This window comes from Rattus norvegicus, chromosome 8, assembly GCF_021556685.1.
Source record: "Rattus norvegicus strain SHRSP/BbbUtx chromosome 8, alternate assembly SHRSP_T2T, whole genome shotgun sequence".
NCBI classification, from domain to species: Eukaryota; Metazoa; Chordata; class Mammalia; order Rodentia; family Muridae; genus Rattus; species Rattus norvegicus.
In genome coordinates this window covers 102,852,637-102,878,952 of record NC_141541.1, presented here as the reverse complement: position 1 = coordinate 102,878,952, position 26,316 = coordinate 102,852,637, and the positions used below count along the sequence as shown (strand labels likewise).

General features: G+C 41.3%; 1 protein-coding gene across 1 annotated transcript; it reads left to right on the top strand.

Moving 5' to 3' along the window:
- The first annotated feature begins 1,060 nt into the window (after nucleotides 1–1,060).
- Dipk2a (divergent protein kinase domain 2A) lies at nucleotides 1,061–20,187 on the top strand. The gene is made up of 3 exons (NM_001134472.1): nucleotides 1,061–1,920; nucleotides 13,895–14,198; nucleotides 17,329–20,187. The coding sequence occupies exons 1-3, from the start codon at nucleotides 1,264–1,266 to the stop codon at nucleotides 17,658–17,660; spliced, it is 1,293 nt and encodes a 430-aa protein (NP_001127944.1). The 5' UTR covers nucleotides 1,061–1,263; the 3' UTR covers nucleotides 17,661–20,187.
- The last annotated feature ends 6,129 nt before the right edge of the window (nucleotides 20,188–26,316 follow it).

Here is a 26,316-nt window from a genome sequence, read left to right as displayed (position 1 = left end):
GTGCTAAAAGTTAAAAAGTATTCTGACAGAACATATTCTGAAGTTACTGCTTAAGATCCCGGACCTTCGAAAACTTAAAACCCACGCGCTTTAGGCCACGTTATTTCCACAGTCTGGTGTCAGAAGGAGGTAACGAGACAGCACAGGTGCAGCATCTGACGGCCTGGCTCCCTAGGGTCATCGCCACAGCAACGCGTCCTGGCCGCAAGGCAGGCCTGGGCCCAGCCTGAGAAGCGAGGGGGAACCAAGCTCCTCAGGGACCCGACGGGCGGCGCCGGTGAGAAAGGACCTCATCCTGCCAGTGCTCACTCAGCGAAACTGCAAACGCCTCTGGCAGAGACAACGCCAGCTCTGCAGAGGCATTCCGGCCCTTAACCGCTTTCCCACCGTCGGCCCACAGGCCCTACCGCAGCAGAAAGCGCGCGACCCGGAGGTCCCGCCAGTCAAAAGAACACGCGCGCGCCACACCATATAAGGCCTGGAGCAGGCGGCCCGGCCCCGCCCCCAGGACCTGGGCCCGGCCCCACTCCTGCCCCGCCCCCAGGCTTCGGTCCCGCCTCCTCCCGCTCCCGGGATGGGCCGCTCTGCTCCCGCTACGCACTTCTCTCCGCCCTCTCCCTTCGGGTGACCTTTCCACAAAGGCCCCCGGCGCGCCTGGGAAGCCCCACAGTCACACCAGAGTAACCGTTACTGAAGGTCTGGGGTGGCAGAGCCAGTCGGCTCCGCCCTCCCGGACCCACCCTCCACCCACCTTCCCCGCGAGCTCGCGCTGACGCTTCCCGGGGACGCGCTCGCCCCGCCCCCGGCCCCGCCCCTCGCTCTCGGGCGTGCCCGCGCGTGGGGCCCGCCGCATCCTCTCCTCCCCCTCCTCACACCGTAGCTTCTGGAGTGAGAGGCGCCCGGACTCCCCACTCGCCCCCGCGCGCGCTGCTCGCCCGGGACCAGCAGGCGCAGCTCAAGCGTCCCGGGCGAGAGTGCGCGTGCGCGCGACCGCGGGTCCCGCGCTCCCTCCCCCCCCTCCGCGCCTCTATAACTTGGCGGGCAAGGAGGCGGCGCCCGCGGAGTCGGAGGGCGGGGAGCTCGGAGGAGGGCGCCCGGAGTTGTGGAGACAGCCGATCGGGAAGTCGCCGCGCTTGGCCGGCGCAGCCCGTTCTCGGGCTTCTTCGCTGCCGCCCTCCGTCTGCGCCGCGGGCCTCGGCGCCGTGGGGCGGCCCGGGGTGCGCTCGCCCGCCCCGGCCCCGGCCACTGCCGCGCGCGGGCGGGATGTGGCGCCTGGTGCCCCTGAAGCTGGGCCGCCTGTCCCGTGCACTGAAGCTGGCGGCGCTCGGCAGCCTGTTGGTGCTGATGCTGCTGCACTCGCCGTCGCTGCTCGCCTCTTGGCAGCGCAACGAGCTCGCCGACCGGCGTTTCCTGCAGCTCAATAAGTGCCCGGCGTGCTTCGGCACGAGCTGGTGCCGCCGTTTCCTCAACGGCCAGGTGGGCTTCGAGACGTGGGGCCGCCTGCGCCTGCTGGACTTCCTCAACGTGAAGAACGTGTACTTCGCGCAGTACGGCGAGCCCCGCGAGGGCGGCCGCCGGCGCGTGGTGCTCAAGCGCCTGGGTTCGCAGCGCGAGCTGGCGCAGCTCGACCAGAGCATCTGCAAGCGGGCCACCGGCCGGCCGCGCTGCGACCTGCTCCAGGCCATGCCCCGCACCGAGTTCGCGCGTCTCAACGGCGACGTGCGGCTGCTCACGCCGGAGGCGGTGGAGGGTTGGTCAGACCTGGTGCACTGCCCCTCGCAGCGCTTGCTGGACCGCCTGGTGCGCCGCTACGCCGAGACCAAGGACTCGGGCAGTTTCCTGCTGCGCAACCTCAAGGACTCGGAGCGCATGCAGCTGCTGCTCACCCTGGCCTTCAACCCCGAGCCGCTGGTGCTACAGGTAGGTGCGGGCGCGGGGCTCTTCAACGCCAGAGGGAGTGCGTCCCCAACTCTCCCAAAATGCCTCTTCGCGAGTTCCCTTCCGCCCTCCCTCCTGTCTCAGTCTGGATGCCAGTGCCAGTGCGATCGCGAGCCCTTGTTCCCCATTCCGAGGTCTAGGGCACCGCGGGCGCACTTCCTTTGCTGTCCCGCCGGGCTTGCCTAACTTCCCAGAGTCTGTCTTTGTTTTGTTTCTTAGATCAACTCCCTGTAAGTCAGCTAGTTCTGGGACCAGGTAGGAAAGATGAGATCAGAGAGTGGGGTGGTGGTAAGTGAAGGGAGCTAATTCGTGACTCGTGTTTTGCGTGGAGTTAGAAGCTAGGGAATGGGGAAAAGTGTTGGATTTGGTCTGGGAAGGCTAAAGGCCAAGACAGGACCTTTGCATTCCTGATCCTGAGACCTGCCCTAGTCATATGGTAATCCGGTTAAGGAAGGAATTAAAGTGTTTTTAGGTCAGAGCTAGGATCGAAGGATAAAGGTCCTAGCCTCTAGCCCAACAGATTTATTTGCTCTCTTTTGACTTAATTCCGAAAATGTACCTTTTAGGAGCATAGAATGGAATCTTTTTACTGATGGCCTCAGGAAAAAAGATAAGAGAAAAATTCGGTTTATCTTTGGAGTAATTAGTGTTTCTACACGCCTCCGCCCCCCCCTCCGGCTAAAGTGCTGTGTCCTTGGGCAGTGATTGTCCAGTAGGGGTGTGATCTCTCTTGGCTACAAGAAAAGTTACCAGTTTTAAACGTCAAGTACTAGGGAAAGTGATTTTAAATTAACCCCAAGTAATTGTTTGTATAGTTCACGCCCTTTCTCCACTAAGAATGTCACTAATGGCCAGAGGGTTTGGCCCTTGTTCCTGTTGTTCATTAAACTTTGAATAGGAATGTACTCTATTTGTGGCTTGCTTTTTCTTTCAAGTTTTCTGCGTTTTAGTCAAGAGAAACTAGTCTTGATTAGTTCAGCCAACTATTCTTAGCACGAATATTTGATCAGATGAAGTTAATGTGAGCCATAGTAAAATTAAAAGTTGCGGTTAAGATGTATGTGAAGAGTCAATTTTAAAGTTCAGATTGTTTAATAAATACTGTTTTATCTCTGATCAGTGTAAAATTCAGTTCAGCCTACCTTGGAGGATTATTTTATTCATTAGTTTCTAGATTAGTGAGTCTCTAAAGGTTGAGTCCTTAAATACGACCCCAGTTCCCAGCCCCCACCCCTCCAAGCTGTATTTATATCAGCTAGGTTGGTCCCTGGACAGCACTTAGCAGTGTAGTTGACTGTAGTCCAAGTCAAAATCTCTTGGGGGGGGGGTCCAAAATTTAGCACCTAACTTAAGGTATATACAGTTTTTGCATTTAAAATACTGAGTACTTATGGAACAATTTTTATAGGATTGATTCTAGGTATTGATGTATTAGGAATAACTAATATTAAGATTAAACATTGTGTTTGCTTCTTTAAAAACATAGGCTTCTGAACTTGAGAAACTTTGTTATGCAGGGTCCACACAGCAAAGCTGTCTCTCACTGTGAGCTTTTGTATCTTGCCTTGCTTGGCATTCTCAGCCTGTTTTGCAATTGAGATAGTCAAATGTGTTCGTGACTTTACATTTTCCTCACTTTATTTGAAACCTAATGCCAAAATTGCTCTGGGTGGATGAGTACATGGAGTACAGGATAAATAAATGTCTGTGAGAAAATGTCTACTAGAGTGTGGCATTCGTAAACTGCATCTTTAATTTAGACCGCCCAGCTCCCAGGGGTAGTACCGAAGCTTTCGTGCCACATGTTTGTTAAACACACACTTTGGAGTTTTACTACCCGTACAACAGTGCTTTTTTTTTTTTTAACCTGAGGAGGTGGAGCTTAACCTAAAATCCTCCTGGAGTAGCTGCTTCCCTTATAGAAACATTTGATCTTTGGTAGTGAACTTGAGAGTATGTGTAGTGTGACTGAGAACTAGTTGAAAACATACCCGCATGTGTAACGAAGAGTACTGTTTTTATATGGTGATCTTGTGCACTACTCGTTAGCCGTGCAGACTGAACATTTGGTGGCACGGTTTCTATAAAGCCAGCTGTCTTGGTACTAATAGAAAGGTCACTAGCATTTGCTTCTTTACTTTTGCTTCATAGAGTTTTAAAGTAAGGAACCAGAGCTGAACTCACCTTTCACTTCTTTCCAGGAGAGGGAGCCACCTAACGAATTTTTGGAAGCTGGATGATGACAAACTAGATTTTTTAAAATTTTCTATTGTCTAAAAATTTTAGGGGAAAAAAAAAAACCCTTGAACGTACATTATCAAACTGCTCTTCACAAAAGTAACAGAGTAATGATGCTTTTAAGTAATTACTCAATTACTTAAAAATCCCCTCTTTTTAAGGTACTTGTGAAACAAATGAAAATACGGATCAGTTTAACTCATTAGCCCTTAGATGGTAAGAAACAGTAAAAGATAAAGTCTTTGTTTTGGTCTGAACCAAAGTAGAAGGTGTGGTCTGTAAAACACCCCCCCCCCCCCCCCCACACACACACACACACACACACACACACACACACACACACTCTCCCTGTAACTGTGCTGTCTTGTTCCAATGTGATGCTGAAAGATAGTGCGGCCCTTCTGTTGCTTAATGGTCTTAGCAGTTATGAAGCTTCCAGGAGAGCTGTTCTGCAATAGACAGGACCTTCATCGTGTCAGAAACCTTCTTCCTCCACATTTTTACTCAGCAACAGGCGTATTCTTATGCCCAGCAGGCCCTCATGGGGGGTGGGCAGTACCTGGAGTGGGGTTTGTTGGGTTTTGTGTGTGTATAACAATCTTGGGTCATTAGAAATGGAAGTAGAACATTGGAAGGTAATGTCTCTGCTGGTGCCTGTGGTTACTACCTGTTCTTGAAAAGGGGTGAGGTCAGGATGCGGAGTGTCTGGAGATCCCGAATCGCAGCCTCCATCTGTGACTGACCCAGAAGCTTTGGCAAGTGAAGAAAAGAAAGCCCTTGGTTGTTTTAGTGGGGGGAGAGCCAAGAATTTGTTTAACTATATTATATTGGTAAAACTGTATTTGCCTTACATTTTCTGTATCATGGCTTTAATAGGACTTAGTTTTTATAGTATGCAATTACCATTGTTCAAGCTGTGACTTTTAAGCTTTCCTTTTACTTGTGAAAGGCAAAATATTATTATATACAGGGCGTTTGGTGGGGTTTGACGTATGGTAAACAGAATAAATGCTAGCATATGGACAGAGGGTGACTGTAATCACCTAGGACATTTGGTCAGCTTCCGGAAACACACAGAGTGTGGCTGCTGACAGACTGTGAACTGAACCTCGGCTAGACTGATCTCATCCGATGTGGCAGAGCCAATGGAAGTTTGCAGAGAGCGCTGAGTAGTGCTTTCGCCTCAGTAGCAGCCCGAGTTCAGGATGATGTACTTCTTGGTGCCTTGCTAAAAAGAACTTTTTGAAATAGACAATAAGGATTATGACCACTGAGATAAGATAAACGTTGGGATAAGTTGATAAACATTCTTTTTATGGAATAACTTTCTTTTCTCCCAAATAGGTCTGTTGAATTAGTTCCTTTGATTCTGCCCTGTTTGGGGTGGGAGGGCTCTCATTCTTGATTTGAGCAATTGTTTTTCTTTGTTGCTGTCCTTTAGCTCTAACTGATAGATTTAATTGATCTTGTCTAAAAGAGGAGTGGAGTGGGGTGCTAGGTCTCTGCTAGGGTGTGCATGTGAGGTCAGATCAAACAATCTTTCAAGCTTTTCTTATATTTAAACTTTACACACATGTACTCAGATTTCAAAACAAAAGTCCTGTTAAGGAGGAGAAAAATAAGAGGCAAGCACCTTGTTCAGCAGTGCTTCCCAGAATGGATGTTTTCGCCTCCTTGGAAGTCTGAGGCAGGCAGGGCTGTGGCTCCTTCAGGTTCTCCCTCTGGCAGCGGGTTTAATAAATGCATTCCTGCGCACACAGAGAGGTCAGGTCGGTGCTTTGTTTTCTTTTGGTGCTCAGTTCAGTCTTCCTGCTTCAGCCTCCAGTGCTAGGACTGTAGCTGTGATCACACACCCTGCAGGGCAGAGGAGAGCACTTGTCAATCTTCAGTTCTTACGCTCTGTGTGTGTGCATGTGTGTGTGTGTGTGTGTGTGTGTGTGTGCTTACATTTGAGGTTTCATTAACATGTTTGACACTTGACTAAATCTCATGAAAATATAAATGAACATAACAGAAACAGTTTTGTATACCTCGGGTCCGAAAATGAAGGGGCATTTTTATTTATTTATTTAGGAAAACCAATGAAACAGACATCCGTAAGGAGGCATGCCTTCATATTTCCACTGCATGGGGGATTAGTCTGCCTTACCCTTGTTGCTGGAAATAGTGATCTTTTTGTCTTTGCTGCTGATTGTTCTTTTTCCTGTGTGCTGGACTTTCTGGTCTTGGGTGGCCAGTTTTTCAGAAGATTGTAAGATTGGCTTTTGTTTTTTTGTTTTGTTTTGTTTTTAACCTTGTGGCTGCTCTGGCCTGTTACTGTCATTGACTGCTACTGAGTTTTCACAGATTGCTGACTTTTATTCCTGTACCTTCCATTCCTCTATATAGTGAACTAATAATAGTGGCCTGGAGGATGTAAAGACTTCATTCCTTACGTCTGTGGTGAATTTGAAACCATTTTGAAATGAGTCAAAGGTGGCGGTAATTATCCACCCTAATTATAAACCCTGGAAAGTTTAGGTTTGGCCGTGAACTGTTGATCTTCCTGTCCTACTTCCCAAGTTCTAGGACTTCAGGCATGTGTCACCAAGCCTGGTCTTTAGAAAGTTTTAAAGGCGGGGGTGGGGGTGTGGGGCGGAGGTTGTGGAGGGGTAACAGAGAAGGGGGATATCATTGGAAATGTAAATGAATAAAATGATTAATAAAAAGGTAAAATTATATATTAAAATTATTTATCCAATTTATAAGTTGTAAAGAAGTTATCTGAAATACTAAAGAGCTTATTAGATGTGCAGTCAAAATAATTGAATTTTGTTTGTTCATTTGGCAAACTGTCTTGTAAGGTATTTGCACTAAAAGATTAGAGAGACTACTCTGGGTGCATACACACACATACATACACACACACACACCAGTTACAATGAAAGTTATTATACACATTAGATGTCTCATTTGAGGGTTGGGAGAGGGCAAAGGGGATAGAATACTGAAGGGGTGAGATTTTGCGTGTTTGGAGGTAGAAAGGTGATTGTGCCCATTTATATTCTGCAATGACATGAATTTATTCGATGACATGTGGGGAAATCACCCAAGTGTCTCAGCCCTGAGGTTTAATTTACAGAATGAGGATGTCAATGCTTACTGGTCAGGATTGCTTTAAAGATGAAAGGAGATGGAGCATATGCAAGGAATATGTAAAATGTCTGTAATTTATAAACATGAAATCGTTACAATGTATTCTTGCAAGCTTTCTCATTTTCAGACAACTATAGTAGTTGAAAGATTATTTACCTTTAGTATATTGTGCTGATTATGTCTTACACACACACACACACACACACACACACACACACACACACGTATCCAACGTATCTACATAGCTCTTAACTTCAGGTTCTAGTTTACTGGGGACAATCATTTAAAGGGGGTTAGGCATTTGTCACATATGAGTTAAATGGAGTAGAATAAATATCATGAATACAAAACAAATTATTTTTCTTGGTAAATTTTATCCAGTACATGACATTGCTGAATGATGTAAAACAGAAGTGACGTCAGAGTTACTATGCCATTGCTGGATGCTGCCAGCCACCGTTGTATACCACCTTTGGGTTATAGCAGAGGTGACAGTTCAGGATACAGTTTGCACAGCTTCAGTTTTAAGAATGGGTGGCACACGAGAACAAGACAGTTTTGAATGTTAACATTCAATGAAGAGGTCAGGGAAGCTCTCTGGTGGAAAAAAATCCAGGAGGGGCTCAGGTGAGAGTCCTCTTGCCTGGGAATAGGGAAGGCTAGTTGAGCATAAGACACAGGGTACTCAGGCTGGGTGAGCTCAGAGTTTATTTCAAAGCAGTGGAGAATTAAAAGTAGTTTTGGAGAATGAATTTAAGGAAAGTAACTTCTAAGACTTGTTGGGTTAAAATGTAAAGAGAAGTAAAAGAAATCTTAAGAGTCTACTGTTAGACTCTATTGTAAGAAAGCACACAGAAGAAATGGGCGGGGGAACTTGGGTTTCGACAATCAGAATATTAATCTCTGTAAAATAGTTCCTGGCATTTATTTAATGGTGGAAGACACTGCTGTTGGCAGATGCTTTACTGTCCTTAAGATGAGTTGTGTTTGGAACCAAGGAAGCCAGCACTGTGTTGACTGAAGAAAGTAAGATCACATTCTTAGGTTATCAGGCCCTAAAGAGCTTGCCTTTATTTCTTTTAATGGTTTTTTTAATTGGTAACAAATGTTTGTACTTACACATTCAAGTTAGAAATGTGGGTAACAGTTGCTGTTTGTAGAGTAGATAAGAAAGGATCTGTTGAGGTTAGTATATTTTTGCATAAAGCTTTGCCAAGTGAGTTTTGGCTGTGTGTGTGTGTGTGTGTGTGTGTGTGTGTGTGTGTGTGTGTGTAAAATCTGTCCTACAAGATGACTTATTTCTATTTAATTTAGGTAGGTTTTGTTAATGTATGTGACATTGGTTTTCTATTTTGCCTACAGCCATTTGGCATGATGTTCGCTTAACACAACCTTGTTATTTTCAAAGCATTGGTTAATGTTGGAATTTGAGGCAGTTGGAAAATGACATTCAGAAAATGATTTCATGATAATAAATGAGGCATATCCTGAGACCTAAAATATCTTGAGGTTTTAGGTGTCTGCTATATTTGTGATAAATTTTTGGGTGCTACTTCCCAATTTAAATTAAGAAGTTAAGATCTCACAGAAATTCTAGTAGAAATTAGGTAACTATTAAATCTTCCTAGTAACTTTACTGTATTCCCTCTCTAGACAGTTCACAAAACTGTGAACACATTAGTCTGTCACCAACACAGCACAGTTGACTAATCTGTATGAACAGCTGTTACAACATGTATTGCCACACTGGGATTTCATTCAGATTTGGGCTTTTAAAATAATTCTAAGATTGAAATTAAACCTTTAAACATCCAGGCACTCCTTGTAACATTTGCTTTCTTCAAATGTTCTCAAGTTTAAATTTTGTGTACTTTTCTCAAATTTAAATTTTGTGTGCGCAGAATCCCAGTTATAGAAAACTATGGGCATTTTAGGTTGTATATTTTGGTGAGTGATAGACTTTTTAAAGTTAGTTTATTAGGAATCTCCTTTAAAAAATCCTAAGTGGTAACACATTTCCCTTGTGTTTATTTGATATTTTCTCATGAATTGAAGTTATATACCTTTCAAAAGAATGCTAGCTAGTATTCTTCTATGACAAATATTTGAGTAATTAAATTTTAGTATATAAAACTAATATTGGTTACGTAGGAGTAAAAGACAGTAGAGCACCAGCCTTTGTAACTTTTTATATTTTATTCTGTTAGTCTTATGCCATTTACAGGAAAATAGTAAGTCCTTTGAGATCTGTTTCCTTCCTCTGTAAAACTGGAATGATATTTATATTATTGTTTTCATTAGGCAGGTCCAGAACCAAAGGGGAAAGGCCTATGTACTCTCTGAATTTAACAAACTTTCTAAAGGTCTGCTTCCCCAAATCTACGTATTCATCCAGAAATGCCCTTACTTTCTTGATAGAAAACATCTATGAATAACACCTTCTAAATATGACCAAGGACCACTAAATCTATTCACTGTTCTTTAGGAGCTTTTAATTCCTAGTGGGCTATACAAGTGTGTTAGAAATTATCCTAAAAAGTGTGTTATAAAAATGTATAATGTGTTCATAAGTACTAATAATGCAAAACTTAAAAAAGTAGTAACACATACAAAACTAATTCCAAATGCTTCAGTAACCACTTACTACCAAAAATAAAAAATCACTGTGTTCAACAGAAAGAAAAAAGGATTCAAATATGTTGAGTTGGTTCTGTGTATTATAAGTCTAACTTATTAGCACAGTGTTAATCACCATAAAGTCCAGGGGTAATGAAAGGCAGAGTCAGGCCAGCTATGGTTCTTTTGCAGTAGTCAAGATAAATTCAAAGCAGACTGCTATTAATTTTCAGTCCAGTATTCCATGGTTTCAGAATTTTCTCTGATTTTATAAAGGTAACTACATAACCTGTGCTGTTAGCACAGAGCAGCATTCCTCAAGCAGATGTTAGGATCCAGAGTAATGTAGGCTATTCGCCCTCCATGTTCTCTAAATGCCAATGGTAAGTGTTCAGTAGACTGATTGACAGTGGATGTGCTAAGAGCAGCCCAAGTGTGGTGACCTAGTGAAAACAAACGCCCGAGAAGTTGTAGCACATGAGAGAAGTAGCTTGACTGAGTATGGAGTGGGGAGAACTGGGTTCTGGTCTTGAGACGTAGAGATTGAGATCTTTGTCTTGCCTTATAATTTCAAACCCGTTATTCTAATGTGCTGTGTAATACTTTCCTTTTAGTGTAGGAATTCCGTTGAAGACTGTATGTTACAGAAGGTGTTACATATCTGCATTACAGTCTTTCCCATAACCTTTATGTGTGGGCTCCATGGGTTGTTTTTCTCCTGTTTTGTTTTTGTATAATAGAAGGTGACCTGGGTAAATGTCTGGCATTTAGACAGTGTCTGGGCACCTAGTGCTCTTACTGACATCACTTAAGTTTTGTGAACTTACGGTTTTATTGTCCAAGAATAAACAAAATTCTCAGATGCGATAATTTGTTTTATACTTCAAGACCAAAACATTTTATTTTTCAAGTTAAAATTGAAGGCATGTATAATATTTAGATCCTAGCAGTTAATCATGCTTAGATTAACTATTTTAATTAATCTCTGTCTTTGTGGATCTCAGTCATCTCCAGGGCCTCACACATAATGTATAAGTGTTCTGTCATTGCACCATGTCCTTTATAAAAATAATTCTTATGTTTACATTAATATTCCAGAGTTGTTTTTGTGCTGTCGCTAATTTAATTTTTAAAGTTCATTAGTGGAAAAGCAAATATGTAGATTTACAACTGTCCTGTACCTTTATGCAGTCTTTACTTTTATAACATTGATAGTCTATATTTTGTACATGCAATAATTTACAAACATTTATAAAAAGTTGAGAGGCCCTGCTCCATCTGCTGTTGGTACTGTTCTGAGTCTGAAAATTCACCTTCGTTTTGGAAGCACTTGCACATTTTTCGATTGTAAATAGTAAATAATTAAATAAAATAATTGCATATTTCAGATTAAATGAAACTCTTTGGTTTTAGATAGTTTGAATATCTGGTCTTCAGATTTTTGTTCTAAGTAAGGGCATCTAGGCCTCTATAATAAACTTTTTAATTCCAGCTACTGTATATATTTGTAGGAGTTTGCCAATAAGAAAAAAAATACCCATTTTTCAATATTACTTTATATTTAACAAATCTAAGCTCTAATGAACTCAAAATGTCTGTCAAATTCTGGTTGGCTATGGTATTCTGGTTGTAAGCCAGGGTTGTTTTAAACTTGGCTTCCAACTCTGAGCTATTTATTTATTTATTTATTTATTTATTTATTTATTTATTGTACTACAGTATGTTTAATAAAATTCAGTTCTCATTAATGAAAAGTTCTTTGATTATGCAATGAAATAATACTGTCTTATAAGCAAATGGTGTGACTAAAGTGATTAAAGCTCTTCCAAAAGAGTAGGTAGCAAGCTATGTGAAAGAATTGTCTCTTAAAACGAGGCATAAGATGCCAGTTAAAAGTCACGAGCAGTCACAATGCTAATATCAAAGTTGTTCAATATGACGTTTGTTCATGTATTTTACCCTCCTCTATGAGGGGCATGGGTAATGAAGTGTACATTTGACTGTAGTTTGCCAGTTGGAAAGACTCCAAAAACAAGGAGGCATTTATACATGTGCAGATGTTGGCAGGGATCCCTTCTCTCTTGTCAAAGACCATTTTATTTTCACAAAGATATGCTTGTGTCTGTTTTACAATATGGCGTGTGAATAATACGCTGTATGGAGGTGGTTTTGTCTGTCTTCTTACATGATAAAATAATGTGATGCCACACACTTACTGAACTTTCAGTGTTCCATTTTTTACGTCAGGATCTTTATATGTTCACACTTCTTGTAAATAGCCAAGTCTGTTTGTAGCCATTTGTCTAACAGAAATGTCAAGGTCATGAGATATTTTAAATCGAGAGGAAAGTTGAAGCAGTGTGTGGTTTGTATCTGCACTGCATGTTTCATCCAAGCGAACGCCTGTCACTTTTCTCAGTGCCCAAGAGAAATAAAAATATTGTTAAGGATTAAAAACACATTTGCCTATAATTTCTAAAGACTAAGTAGCTGTTGTCTCTGCCCCAGAGTGAATCCATTAATTTACTGTATTTAAGATCCACCATATCTTTTCATATAATTAGTATTTTGTCATAGAATACTTATAAGTAAAAGTCGTATCTGCCAAGTACGATTGTTGTGCATGTCTAGACTAAAGGAGGTGCAAAGTCGATGTAGCTCTAGTAGAAGCAGTTCTAGATGTTCTCTTCTAGCACAAGGACTTTAAAATAAGCTTTAAATTAAATTAAAAGTCGAGGCAAAAGTAGCATTGCTTTTTGGTTTTTTAGTTTTTGCTGTGTTTTGTTTTTTAAAGAAGGAAGATTCTGCTCTTCAAGTGTAAGTAGATTATTCAGAGTTTGACAATGGAAGTTGGTTCTCTGGAGGGTTTTAAGGTTCTATTTGCTGTCTTCCTGGTTTACCTCCACTCCTTTAATGCTGGTTTAAGTATCATTTCATAATTTTTTTTCAGCTAAGAATTACAAGACTGACACGAACTTCTGGCCTTGTAACCTTACACATGAAACTAACAATTAACTCCTAACCATCTTTTGTTTTTCTCCAGTGTTCACTTTTGTCACAGCATATGCTAGTGGTAGAAAGTATCTTTGATGGGCAGGGGTGTTGCTCATTTGTAAAGCCTGACGTGCGCAGGGCCCTGATTGGATCTCAGCATGGGATCATGGGCAGATCTAGGTGATAATTAAGTTCAAAATGACTTGTTTATGGTTATAAAGACATTGCTTTTTGAAAAGCCCATTAGAAAACCTCACTAGTGTGAAAAAATTAATTTTGAGGCTGGAGCAGGGGGAAAAGGTTGAAACAAGCCTAACCCAAGTCATGGATGCTCAGAATGTTGGCCGTGCTGAGACCAGTGTATTCTTTCCCAGACCTGGATATTGTTAAAGGGCCAAGAATCCTTCCCAGCATGGTCTTGAGTGCTTCTGGGTTGGTTAGGGCCTCTTGGAGTGAACAAACTTTAGTATAGTTACAAACACCATAGGATTTGTTCAGTGTCTGTTGTTCTAAAATAAAAACCTGTAGCTAAACAAAGCCTCTATAATTCATCCTCATTGCCCACATAGCACAGTGCCTAACTGGGTACATAATTACTCGTTAATGTATTTTTCAGAACTATCTAGTCAAAGGAGACCATTGATTGCTTGCATGTGTAGAAATCAAAAAGATAGAAAAGCATAAATGTTTTTAGAATTGGTAATAAAGACAGTATCTCTCACCTTGTGTTGATAAATTTGTTTCTGGGATATTGAAAAGTAGTACTTGTCACAGATTTCAAGTACAAAGTTTTTCCCATTCTTTCATGCCTGTGGTAATGTAATGGTATGAGTGAGAAGGAAGGTGGAGTTTATACTGGTGAACTGTACCAAGCAGGAATCCCCACTGATGTCAGACTAGGGAGAGACACTTATTATATCTGTATTATAATATTATTATACTGTATTATAATATTAAGATGATTCTTTCGTAGAGTTTTCCATCTGATGAAGGTTGGCCATTTGCAAAGTATCTCGGAGCTTGTGGAAGAATGGTGGCTGTAAATTACGTTGGAGAAGAACTGTGGAGTTATTTTAATGCACCATGGGAGAAAAGAGTTGACCTTGCTTGGCAGTTAATGGAAATAGCAGAGCAGCTTACAAACAATGACTTTGAATTTGCACTCTACCTCCTGGACGTCAGCTTTGACAATTTTGCAGTTGGTCCAAGAGATGGGAAGGTAATCATTGTGGATGCTGAAAATGTTTTAGTTGCCGACAAAAGATTAATTAGACAAAGTAAGTATATAATTTTCAGATTTATCTTTTGCACATTTTCTATTTTTAAATGTTACATTTATAATAGAATCTTAATCGTCTTCTTAAGATGACAGACTTGTATCTTATTTTTAAATTTTGTACAGCCAGGGTCAGCAAATATTTGTTATACTTCTAACTAGAGTTTTCTCTATATTTGGCAAAGTCTCTGTATTTAATGAGTACAGCCCACTCATCCCTGTGCGTGTGGAGTCTGGAGGTGTGTGTACATGCATGCATATCTTTTGCCACACTGTGCTTTGTAGTTCGGGACACAGCTTATTAAACTGGGTCACAACATCAAAAGGGGTTACGTAACCAAATATGGGGGTTGGAGAAAAATTTGGTAGCAGTCAAAGAATTCTTAATTGTGCAACTAGCAAAAATGAATTCAAACTCAAGTAAATAACGAATGTGGAGTATTTACGCTGGCGGTTGCTTGTGCTGTGTCATGTAGCTTCTGCAGCCTCGAAAGCACAGAGCTCACCACCACCCCATACATCATCAGTCACTGCTCCCTGGATCACAGATTGCAGACTGCTGGGCCTCATCGATTGCAAACTGTTTGTATAAGCTCTACAAATGTTGGACCATAGAAAACTTGATATTTTCCTACAATCATTCCTTGGCATGTAAATATCAAATAAGTGTTTTTTAGATTGTATTATGTAGGGATATTTGATATTAAAAATTACTCTTTTAGTTGCTGGATAAGTTTTTATTTAAAAAAAGTCAACTTTCGTTTCGTATTAGGACAGAATGATTAGCTCTAAAGGCAATTCTCCCAGTTTCTGGCAGGTGCCTATCCACAGTAACATTCTCAGCATTGACTACTGCAAACTCAAGAGTATCCAGTGCTGAAGAACAAGATGCTGTTTTGTGTCTTGCAAAATATTAGGTACTCAGCTGAGGGTTAATTCTTACATAAAGATAAACACACATTCATTTCCTCAGTATGAGTTTTTCTTTTCTTTAGTAAACATTGCAACTATATATCAACTAATTGTTTCAAAATGGTTTCATGGTTTCTTATTGTCAAATATTTGATTTATATCCCTATATATTCAGAGTTGTAGAAGCCTTTCTTGAGAGCAGACGGAGGCTGTGCATAGAAACATCGAGACCCCCTTGTTTAACTTACTGCAAAAGGAAGTTCATGCAGTTACAGGTCATCAACTGAACTGCTCTTGTGGAGGGTTTATTTCTCTGCAGGGCCTTTAAGGGGTGTTCTGTTTTCTTCTGGGGTCCCCATTGTGGTGGTTCTGTCTTATTTTAACTTGGGCGATGACTAGCACTGCAGATCTGACTTAGTTTAACATTAGTGATTTTATATCTTCATCCAGACTTTGCTGTCTGTCTATTTGTGAGCTCTCTGCATGATTGGTAGGCTAAGTGTGGGAAATGTTTTGAAATTCAAATACTATAGGAACTTCAAAGTGTGAAGGATAAGTAAGCTATATTCTAGAAGTAATTTGGCTAGAAAAAGAAATGTTATGGAAACCATGTTCTCAACCGAATCTCAACGCTCAAGCAGGTAACAGAGGAGCATCACAGGTTTTAAGCCAGTTTAGAATACATATGGCATTAGAGGCCAGCCTGGGCTGCAATAAGACCTTTTCTCTATCAAATAAACCCAAGAATTGTTGCTCCTTGGTGAGAATCTTACTTTCTTAGCTTATCTCACCCCAGACGTAAGGGATAGGAGCACTCTTAGGTTACCTTCAAGCATTTCCTAGTTGTGGTGCCTGGTCCATGCGGCTGGCAGGCAGCTGTATGGTCACTGCATTTTCTGTGGTCATCACAGTCCTGCTGAGGGCTTACTCTTTCTTAACACATATATGACAAGCCCTCCTGAATGTCCTAGCTGTTTCATATTATAAAACATCCACTCTATTATGTTAGTATTTCCTGCCTTGCCATCCAGTTAGAACCTTACACTTTGCTCTCTTAGTCATAATTTTTGTTTCAAATATTTCTTTGATTTGGCTTTTCTTTCTAAACCTTTAATTACTGAGGTAACTTTTAAAAAAATTATATTTGTGTGTTTGTGGGTGTATGTATGTGAATGTGGTTACGCCATGGTGTATGTGTGGAGCCACAGGATAACTTAGGGACAATTTTGTCACCTTCCATCATGTGAATCGTCAGGTTTAGCGGTACCTGCTAAGCCATCTCACAGGCCTGCAGTGACCTCTGACCCCCCCCCCCCCCCGGCTTTGACCCAAAGTTACCTTCTTTCTGAGCAGTAGGTGCTCATACATGCAAGTTACAACTTGCTGCTGCTGCTGCTTGTTCTTCTTGTTGTTCTCGTCGTCGTCCTCCTCCCCCTCCCCCTCCTCCTCCCCCCTCCTCCCCCCCCCCCCCCCAGATCCACTTGTACCTATTTCTTGGTATGTGTCTCACACTAGCTATAGTGCTGTTTCCTCAGAGGGGCAGACCAGCATCCCTGTGTGCATCTCTTTGCTGATACTGTCTTATGGGCCACAACAGTCAACACTATTTTCTCTTAACTTTTTGACTTGCTATCTTTTTTTCCCTGTTTTTTTAATTCTTTTTTTTTATTGGAATTTTTTATTTACGTTTCAAATATTATTCCCTTTCCCGATTTCCTTTCTATAAGCCCCCATCCCATCCCCCCCTTCTATGAGGGTGTTCTCCCTCCCCACCCTGACATTCCCCTACACTGGGGGGGGGGGGTGTCCAGGCTTGGCAGGACCAAGGGCTTCTCCTCCCATTGGGCCCAACAAGGCCATCCTCTGCTACATATGACTTACTATCTTTTAAGATCTAAAATAAGGTGTTCTTATGTAGTTGCCTGACACTCCAGGTAGAAATCTAGATCTTTCCAGTCTTGTAGCATTAGGTGATGGTTTATGATCCTCTGTGTTAGAGGAAATCCTGGATGAACCTGAAAAATGGGGCCTTATTTGATCCCTTCAACTTGAGATCCCAATAAAAGATGATTTTATGAATTATTAAAGCACTTGAGTTTTACCATGTGTATTTTATATGTAAAAGTACAGGACAAAGGTCTGTTAATTAATGGGATACTCTGTTCGAGAACCTCAGGAAATTGTTTTTCAAATAAACATTTCTGATTTTTCATTCACAGATAAGCCTGAGAATTGGGATGTATGGTATGAGAGCAAGTTTGATGACTGTGACAAGGAGGCTTGCTTATCATTTTCGAAAGAAATCCTTTGTGCTCGTGTCACTGTGGACCACAATTACTATGCTGTTTGTCAAAACCTCTTATCTAGACATGCCACCTGGCGTGGCACTTCTGGAGGACTCCTTCATGATCCACCAAGTGAAATTGCCAAAGATGGCCGACTGGAGGCCTTGCTGGATGAGTGCACCAACCCCAAGAAGCGCTATGGCCGATTCCAGGCTGCAAAAGAACTGCGAGGCTATCTAGCACAGTTAAGTCACAATGTGAGGTAGTCAGCAGTGATCTTTTCCTTTTCTTTGCTGAAATAGCACTGGCAAAACTAAACCACCAAAAAACTGCCTAGAATAAACAAAGTGTGGAAGTATGGCATCAGAGGATGATGAACTTCTGGTAGATCTTACATTAACACCCGTCAAAATAAGACATTACTGTCCATCAAACTTCTCATGATGCTTCTGCAAGTCTGTTCTTCACTTTGGAGATTGGGATACCATTGACCGCTTTTTCCCCTCCCCATACCTGAGTGGATGATACTGTTAAGCTATTGGAAAGGAGTCTGATAGTTACATGGCTTGTGTATCAAAGGGTACTTGGTACTTAGATTGCATTTCTATCATGATTTTGTGAATCTCTTGCATTTACTTTGAATGTCAAGTTAGATTGGCCTGTTTTATAGGCCACATTTTCCTTCTGATGTGTAAAATCATTTCCCATTTTTTAAAAGTTTTACACAACCAGGTTACTATAGGTATTCATTTAAATTTTAATATAAGTAGTTTTCATTCAGTGCTATGCGGTACATACTTAACTGTTAGGGCAGGACTCCCAGGTTTACTGTTTTTACAGAGATCTTAGTATTTCATCATGTAAATAATTTACCTCTCCCTGACCTTCTATGCTTTACCATTGCATGATAATATCATTTCAGGTTATTTAAGAGTTAAATCCCTCAATGCCAGTAATTATAAGTATACACTGAACATGGCGTTCAGCATATGCTACAAAATGGCACTGTGTCCTTTGCTAAAAGGCTTCAAGAATAATACACTAGCAGTCTACACTTCGATTGAAGAAACAATAAAAGTCAATGTTTTTAATGCTAACTAGTCCAAGATAGTAATGCACATGCCAAAGAAATATTAAGACACATTCCTATGGTTAGGACTGAAAATAGAATTGGTCACCTTCTTATCCCACTTCAGTATTTTAGCTGTCACTCTTAAATTAAGATCTACCTGTTCCTTTAATGCTGACAGTTGAGCTACTGCTGATATTTAAAACGTGTATAACTTAAAGACCTTCGACTCTTTTATTCATTGGTAGTTTTTCCAAAATGAATATGGTGATCACTGTTGGAATTTACTTAGGCATCAGAACCTTTTACTTACTGATACACTAGGAACTTGTACTGTAAAGCTTGTCTGCCCATTGTGATCTTCTTTACCCAATTGCTAAATATCAGAACATCAAATTTAAATATGTGAGTAGAAAAATTAACAAATACTGTGTAAAAGTTTTGTCTATTTAAAAGCTGTTCTTTGTAAAAAGTTGGCTCTCACTAGCACAGGTAACATTTTTCTGTTTGAAGTTGTTTTTTTTTGTTTGCAGTAAAGTTTGGGGCAGTGGGTTCTGGGCTGACTTACTGAAATCAGAAAGTGATTGAAACATGCACAACCAAAGCCAAGGTTTTCCTTTTCATTCATTTAGCAAATATGTGTTGATCCTCAAGCCCCATGCCAGGTGCATTTGTAGCTGCTATAAACCATCTGAACGTGACATGGTCAAGTAACTGTCAACTGTGTCAGCATAGGTACTTCTTAAGTTGACATGCCATTATTTAGGATGCCTCTTTCATGTTATTTGATTATTGTGATGGAAATTCTCTTTGTACCACCTTAAATTAGTTTGTTAATCCAAAGTGGAGGAAGACAGCAATAAAATGAATCCAAGTTTAAAAATGGGAAGACATAGGGTAAGAGCTCTCTATTATAAAACTGATTGCATTGTGTTTCTTCTTACACATCAGTATATTGCATAGCTCTCAATGAAACATTGACGAACTTGCTAAGCTTACTTTTTACAAACTCAAAAAATCCTTTAAAGGGCATAGGAAAAAAAATCATTCAACAATAATACCCATTTGCTTCCTTAGAGCTATACTAAAGTATAGAATTTCAAAACAGGACACCCTTAGATTTTCCACCTATTCGTAACATGGACGCTGGAACTCACAGGAGAGCTGTCTGTGGTTCCACAAACATCATATTTTTTGGTGAGTGACTGTGGTTGTGATTACAGAGCAAGAAGTAAGGCTCTCCAGGCAGTGATGGCTACTTCAGGTATGACTACCATGAGAGACTATGTGGAATTTCTTTTATCTTTGGAGATGTTTGAGAAGCTAGTAAAAGAATTAGGAATTTAAAATTACAGGGAAAAATATGTATGTGAAAAGCAATAAGTATTTTGTTCTCTTTGCTATCCAGATGCTCACACTCAGATATTTATTATACAGCAGCAGTCTATATTTTTAATCATTGCCCATTAATAGACGCAGTGAAATATTTTTGAATCAAACATTTGGGGTTTGTATGTGCATTTAAATTGTCTTTTGTACTGTATGTTACTGTTTAATTTGAATATTTTATCAGAACTGTCTCCCTGTGCCTTTATAATATAAAGTTGTTTCTGCAACTTTTAATGATCTTAATAAAGAATACTTTAAGAACCATATTTTGCTAACTCTGTCTTCAACTCTGCAAGTTTTTCTTGAGCAAAAAACAAATAAAAAATTAGTTAATTCACTTTTGTTACAGTTTTTGGAAATTGGCTCAGTTGAATGTGAGCTGAGTATAAGGTACCTGCTTTGTTTTTCTTATTACTAAGAACTGGGAAAAGCTTAGAAAATGTCAAATGTACATCGGAGAATTTACATGATGTTCATGGCCATGACAGTAACTTCCAGAGTTACCAAGTGTGTCTCAGCTTCATCCAGATCTGTTTGCCTCAGCTTACTTTACAAGTCACCTGTGCCCTTTGTTTCAGGAGTACATGCTAGGTATGTTTGTTCTCTTCCACCCAAACTGCAGTGTAACCAATCCAAAGTGAACAGTAATGGCCAAAGCAGAAGGTTTTTCATAGCTCCTCCCACTTCAGGAATTCTGTACCACAGGCTGATTAGATGAAGCAACTTCATGACCGAGCAGGATGCTAACCAGAGTGGATTAAGTAAGACGAGTTGAGTATGGAAATCTCTGAATTCAAGTGATACTGAAAACAGCAGCCCAAACCAGCACCTCAGTTATGCCGCCTTTGAGAGGATATTAAAGACTTACTGGGGAAATCTGGTGGATAGAATAAAGTGAAGCACCCTGCCTTGTCTCTGGAAAACTCAAATGATACCAGGAAAAATTTTGCAGAACCCTTAGAGTGTTAGTGCAAGCTTGCAATTTGTGATGCAGTAACAATTCTAAGTTGTGGTTGCACTGAAGCTATTCCTTGAAAAGCTGATGGGGGACATATATTCATGGATCAGGGCGGCAGCTGGAGCTGCAAGTCCAACCTCATGACAGATCTGGTACCAGTACCACCTATGAATGCCTTGCCACCTATGAAACCAACTGGTAATATGGTCACACCCATAATCCATTGTGGAAAGTCCACAGAAGAGAGGAGACGTCTTAAAGCATAGCTTTAGCTGTAGTCAGAATTCAGATTCTGAGTTTCACATATGGTTTTCTTCCGTAAGCTGCAAGGGAAAGCAACAGCATCAGAAGAAATTGAGGTGAAAGGAACAGGTCTGCAGGTTGAGAGAATCGCTTTCTTTAAAAATTGGAGATTGGAACAAGTGGGTGACCTGAGTAATCTCACCAACTTCACTTTCCCACTTGAACACATTGAAGAGCCCGAAAGTACCCATTATGGTAACTCAGGCTAAGCAAGCTATAAATTACTAATGTATAGTGTTGAGCTGTCGGTCCAAAACTTAAACAATATTTTCCTTTTATAAGTTACTTAACATAGTGGAAGAGCTGGACCCATTTTTCCAGATGACTTCTGAATGATTGGCCCAAAAATTTAGGTGTAGTTTCTTGTAACATGCCTTCATCCATATTTTTTAGGGCTTTTTAAAAATTGTGTTCTATTATTATTTTTTAATGTTTTGCTTGCATGTGCGTATGGGTACCACATGCATACCAAAAGAGGGAGTTCATTTCCCTGGACGTTACAGATGGTCGTGAGTTAGTTACTCAGAACTGAACCTGGGTCTCTGTAGAGCGACAAGTGCTCTTAGCTATGAGCCATCGCTCCAGCTCCATCAACGTAGTGTTAGGCTATGTAACTAGGTGCTCATACTCAGAATTTGGGTTATCTTTCCATTTTGGAAGAATAACTTAGTAATCATGGGTGGATAGGGAGTGAAAAACAAAAACATCTGCCCACAATATCCTGAGATTTGGCCTATACCTTGTTTTTCCCATTGTCTCAGGACCAATCCTTGAAGGATACCTTTAGAATTTTAAATATTGCTTATATTTTTCTGGTAATACAGCAGATTTGGGTTTCTTTGATTTCTCCCCATTCTTAACTAGGAAACACTGTGGTCCTTGTATGATTTTTTTCCCTCAGGTATTTTCAAATATTTTGAGAAGTAGAATAAAATAAGGATCGGAAGTTGTGGGCAGCTTCGTCTTAGGAAGGAGAGAAATCAAGGTTGTCTTAGTGAGATGTGATTATGTTTTGTGGGTAGTTTTGACCTTTTGTTAGCACTAATAGTTTTCATTGAAAAAGCCGCAGTGATCAGGACAGGAGAGACAGTTCCGTTGGCAAAGAAGTTGCCAAACAATTACCAGGACCTACATTTGATCCCATGTGACAAAAAGCCAGGCATGGTGACAGGTAGGTACAATCCCAGTGCTGGGGAGGCACAGGCAGATGGATTCTTGGGGCCTCCGTGGACAGCCAGCCAAGCTTATGGGCACATTCCAGATCAGTGAGAGACCTCTGGAAAAAAAGTAGTGACAAGAGATAGGAATGACACCCAAGAACAGCCTGTGGCCTCCACACACATTCCCCAACCCCCATACACAAATATTTTCCTGTTGTTAAAACTATAAATAGAGAATGCAAGCACTTGATAGCCAGTTCCTCCCAAGGGAAAGATACTTCCCTGCCATTGAAGAAAAGACAACTTTAAAAAGAGACAATCCCCTTGAAATCTTTTTCTTTCTTTTTTTTCTTACTCTTGTCCAATTGTGACTTGTAGATAAATTATGGGATGTCTGTGAGATAAATGCCCACACTTTGAAGATGACGAATGCCGGCTTTGACTCGTGAGGTTAGTGGACAGGATCGGGTAATGTATGGAAAGACACTTCCGGCAGTTGAAAAGTGCTACATGTATGGTGTAGTAACAAATAAGTGGTGTTTTTCCCAGAAAGAAAAAAAAAGGTATTTCATTCAGGATTAAGTAACTGGCTTCTTGCTAGTTGATGGCACTCAGCCATCAATGACTTCTATCTCCTTGTGACTTAAGACCATAGACTAGCATTTGGTCAGGAGAAGCACTGAGAGGATTATTTTTAGAGTTTGTCCCGTGATTTTGATGAAGTGGTTGAAGCTATTGTGTAGCAAGAGAATTCTAAGTTCACGGCTCCTTCTCCTTCCTGGATGTTTACAGTCAGCTGAGGAAAAATAATAATTTGGAAGGGAAACTATTGTTAAACTCTCAGTGAACTAACATTTTTTAATTGAAATATCAAAAGCAATGAAAAGCATCTGCTACAATGACATGTCTGTGACTACTCATTATAACCCAAGGGTTCATTTAGGGTCATCTTTATATGAAGAAATAGCCTAATAAGTTAATATGACAATATCTATGTTAAGATACTTAACACTTATAAGTGTATTTAGCATGTGTGGTACACACCTGTAATCCAGCACTCATGAGGCCAAGAAAGGAAATCACTGGTTTGGGGCTAATCTATGTTGTTATATAGTAAAACCCTACATTTAAAAATAATGTATAAACACTATATGAAACTGGTAACTAATTTTTCCTATTCACTTTGCAGTCCCCCCTTCTCCCAGTCTCCCCTCACACAACCCCTACCCCCATTCCCTTCTGCCCTTCTATGAGAAGGGGGAGTCTCCCCACCTCTCGATGGGAACCAGCCCACTCTGGCATATCAAAAGTTACTGTGGGACTGGGCACATCTTCTTCCACTGAGGCCAGACAAGGCATCCCAATTAGGGGAACAGAATTCACAGGCAGGCAACAGAGTTAAGGACAGCCCCTACTCCAGTTGTTAAGGGACCCACATGAAGACCAAGCTGTACATCTGCTGCACAGATGGACAGGGTCTAGGTCCAGTCCATGTATGCAGTTTGGATAGTGCTTCAGTCTCTGAGAGTTCTCATAGGTCTAGCTTGACTCTGTTGGTCTTCCTGAGGCCCCTCTGCTTCCCTTAATCCTTTCCCAAAACTTCAACAAGACTCCCTGAGCTCTTGGCTAATGTTTGACTGTGAGTCTTTATTTTGGTCAGCTTCTGGGTGGAGCTTCTCAGAGGACAGTTATGCTAGAATCCTGTCTGTAAGCATAGTAGAGTATCGATAGTGTCCAGAATTGGTTTTTGCCCATTTAAGTATTGGAGGTTTCTAAAAGAAACTAGGTAATTAGTTCATGGAAATTTGCAAATTCATGGAAATCAGAACACTACCCTATTTCCACGATCCTCTCTGAGAGAAACAAAGCAAGGGCAGAGGACAAAGAATGAGGTTGAGTGCTCCTGTCAAGGCATAATACTAGTCTTAGGTGAAGATGTTGTGACATGAAGGAGGTGCTCGTGGGTGAGGAGAAACACTTGGGTGAGTCTAGAGAGCAGGTGCCTCTTCTCCCCTGCTTCTTCTTTTTTCAGTATTTTCTGGGAATTTCATATTATGCACCATGGTCACAGTCGCTTCCCAGTCCTTCCATGTCTGCCCCCACTCCTTGTGCCCCCCCCAAGTATAATAATAATAACAATAATAATAATAAGTAGTAGGAGGAGGAGGAGGAGGAAGAGGAAACAAGTCCAGTTTGTATGATCTATATACTCACTGGAGCATGGTCCAGTTCTCAGTTGCCTGCCCCTTAACTAGAACTGACCCTTCCACTCCCCCCCTTCCACCAGAAGCCATCCATTGTGGAGAGCTACTCTTCAGCCTCCCCATTGTCCCTTTTATTGTCTCCTATGCCATACAAACTACTGTAGCCACGCAGGTGGGAGTCAGGCTATGGGTTATATTGAAACTCCTTTATGCTAAAAACATACCATGTTTTCCTTAGCCATCTGTCTAGCTTATCACATCCAACATTTCATCATTAAACATGCCGCTTGAAATAGCCTTCCACAAACAATCCATCCATGGATGAGTACCATTGTCATTGGGGGACTGCCAATTCCGAGGCTCTTGAACAGAGAGACTCTCATTGGTTCTTCAAGTTAACTTCCAAATTGTCCTCTGGAGAGTTTCATCTCACTTGAACTCACCCTAAAAATCGTATACGAAAAAGGAGTTCTTACTCTCCAAAACTAGATTATCATTTACTGACCAAACCTTTAATTTTTACTGATATTAAGGCATTTTTAAAAGAAAACCCTCTCATGCTTTTATTTGCAACTTCTTAGTAGCTAGTTGGTGAGACTCAAGAAAACGGATACCACTTCACGTTCCTGTGTGATTTAGAATACGTGAGAGAAATGGTGAGAGAAATGCGAGAATTAAGACAGTGATGGGGAGATGCCTTCCATGCTGTTGACAAAGAAGTGGTAATGAGGGCTTTCCTGATGCTACATGTTAACATCAACTTTCACTTATCCAGCTGGGCTGGAAAATCAGAGTTCTTTTTGTCAGCAAGGAGCTTCTCTTGGGCCAGAGAGGCTGAGAAGTGTTGATTCATGAGACAGGCACTTTCTTAAAGGACAGAGAAAGTGAAAAAACCACAGTGTTATTTTCCCTGGTAATCGCCAGTAAGTGAGTCACTTGTAAAGAGGACAGGAGGGAAGGCAGAAACACGACTCACACTTTCTAGCTACAGGCTGGAGAACTAGGAAGTCCCCTTGCACTGGCCCCAACCTTACGCTCCTAACTTTCTAGGAAGTTCAGTAGCCATTTAGTAGTTTTGTATCAGAATTACCTCTTTTGTTTCCTTTGCCTGTACTAAATGCAGACACAATAAATCATTAAAACTTATAATGTTGGTGTTTTATGTATTTCGAGAGAGTCTTGTTTAGGCCTTTGTTCATACACAAAAGGGAAATCATAAGAAAACTAGACTAGCCCCAGTGTGTACAAAGCATTCTCTATTCGGTGTTCTCCAGCCTTCTCCCGAGGCAGAGTCGTCCAGCTTATGTGCTTCCACACGGGATCATTCCAGGCCATCAAGAAGAGAAGCTGCAATTCCCAAAAGTGCCCTGGTCCTGTCTTTACATTGTTTTCTAGCCCATACCTGAGTGAGAATTTGGTTTCTTTAAAAGAAAAAAAAAAAACACAGAAATGTTATAAGAATGTGTTTTGATTTTAATCTCAGGGGTGGGATATGGGGCTGCTTCAGGTTGTCCTTAGCAGCTGACTATGATTTGCCTCATGCTTTAGCAGAGGCATGGTTTCGCCAACTGCAGATAGTACCTGACTTTCTAGAGGATATATAAATGCTAGGGCCCTGAGAAGATGTGGGTTGTTGGTTGCTGTTGGGCGCCATTGGTCCTGGTTTATTAAATAGTCAGGGGCTAAGAAGAAGCAACAACAAGAAGAAATTCTGGGGGTTGGGGATTTAGCTCAGTGGTAGAGCGCTTGCCTAGCAAGCGCAAGGCCCTGGGTTCGGTCCCCAGCTCCAAAAAAAAAAAAAAAAAAAAAAAAAAAGAAAGAAAGAAAGAAAGAAAGAAA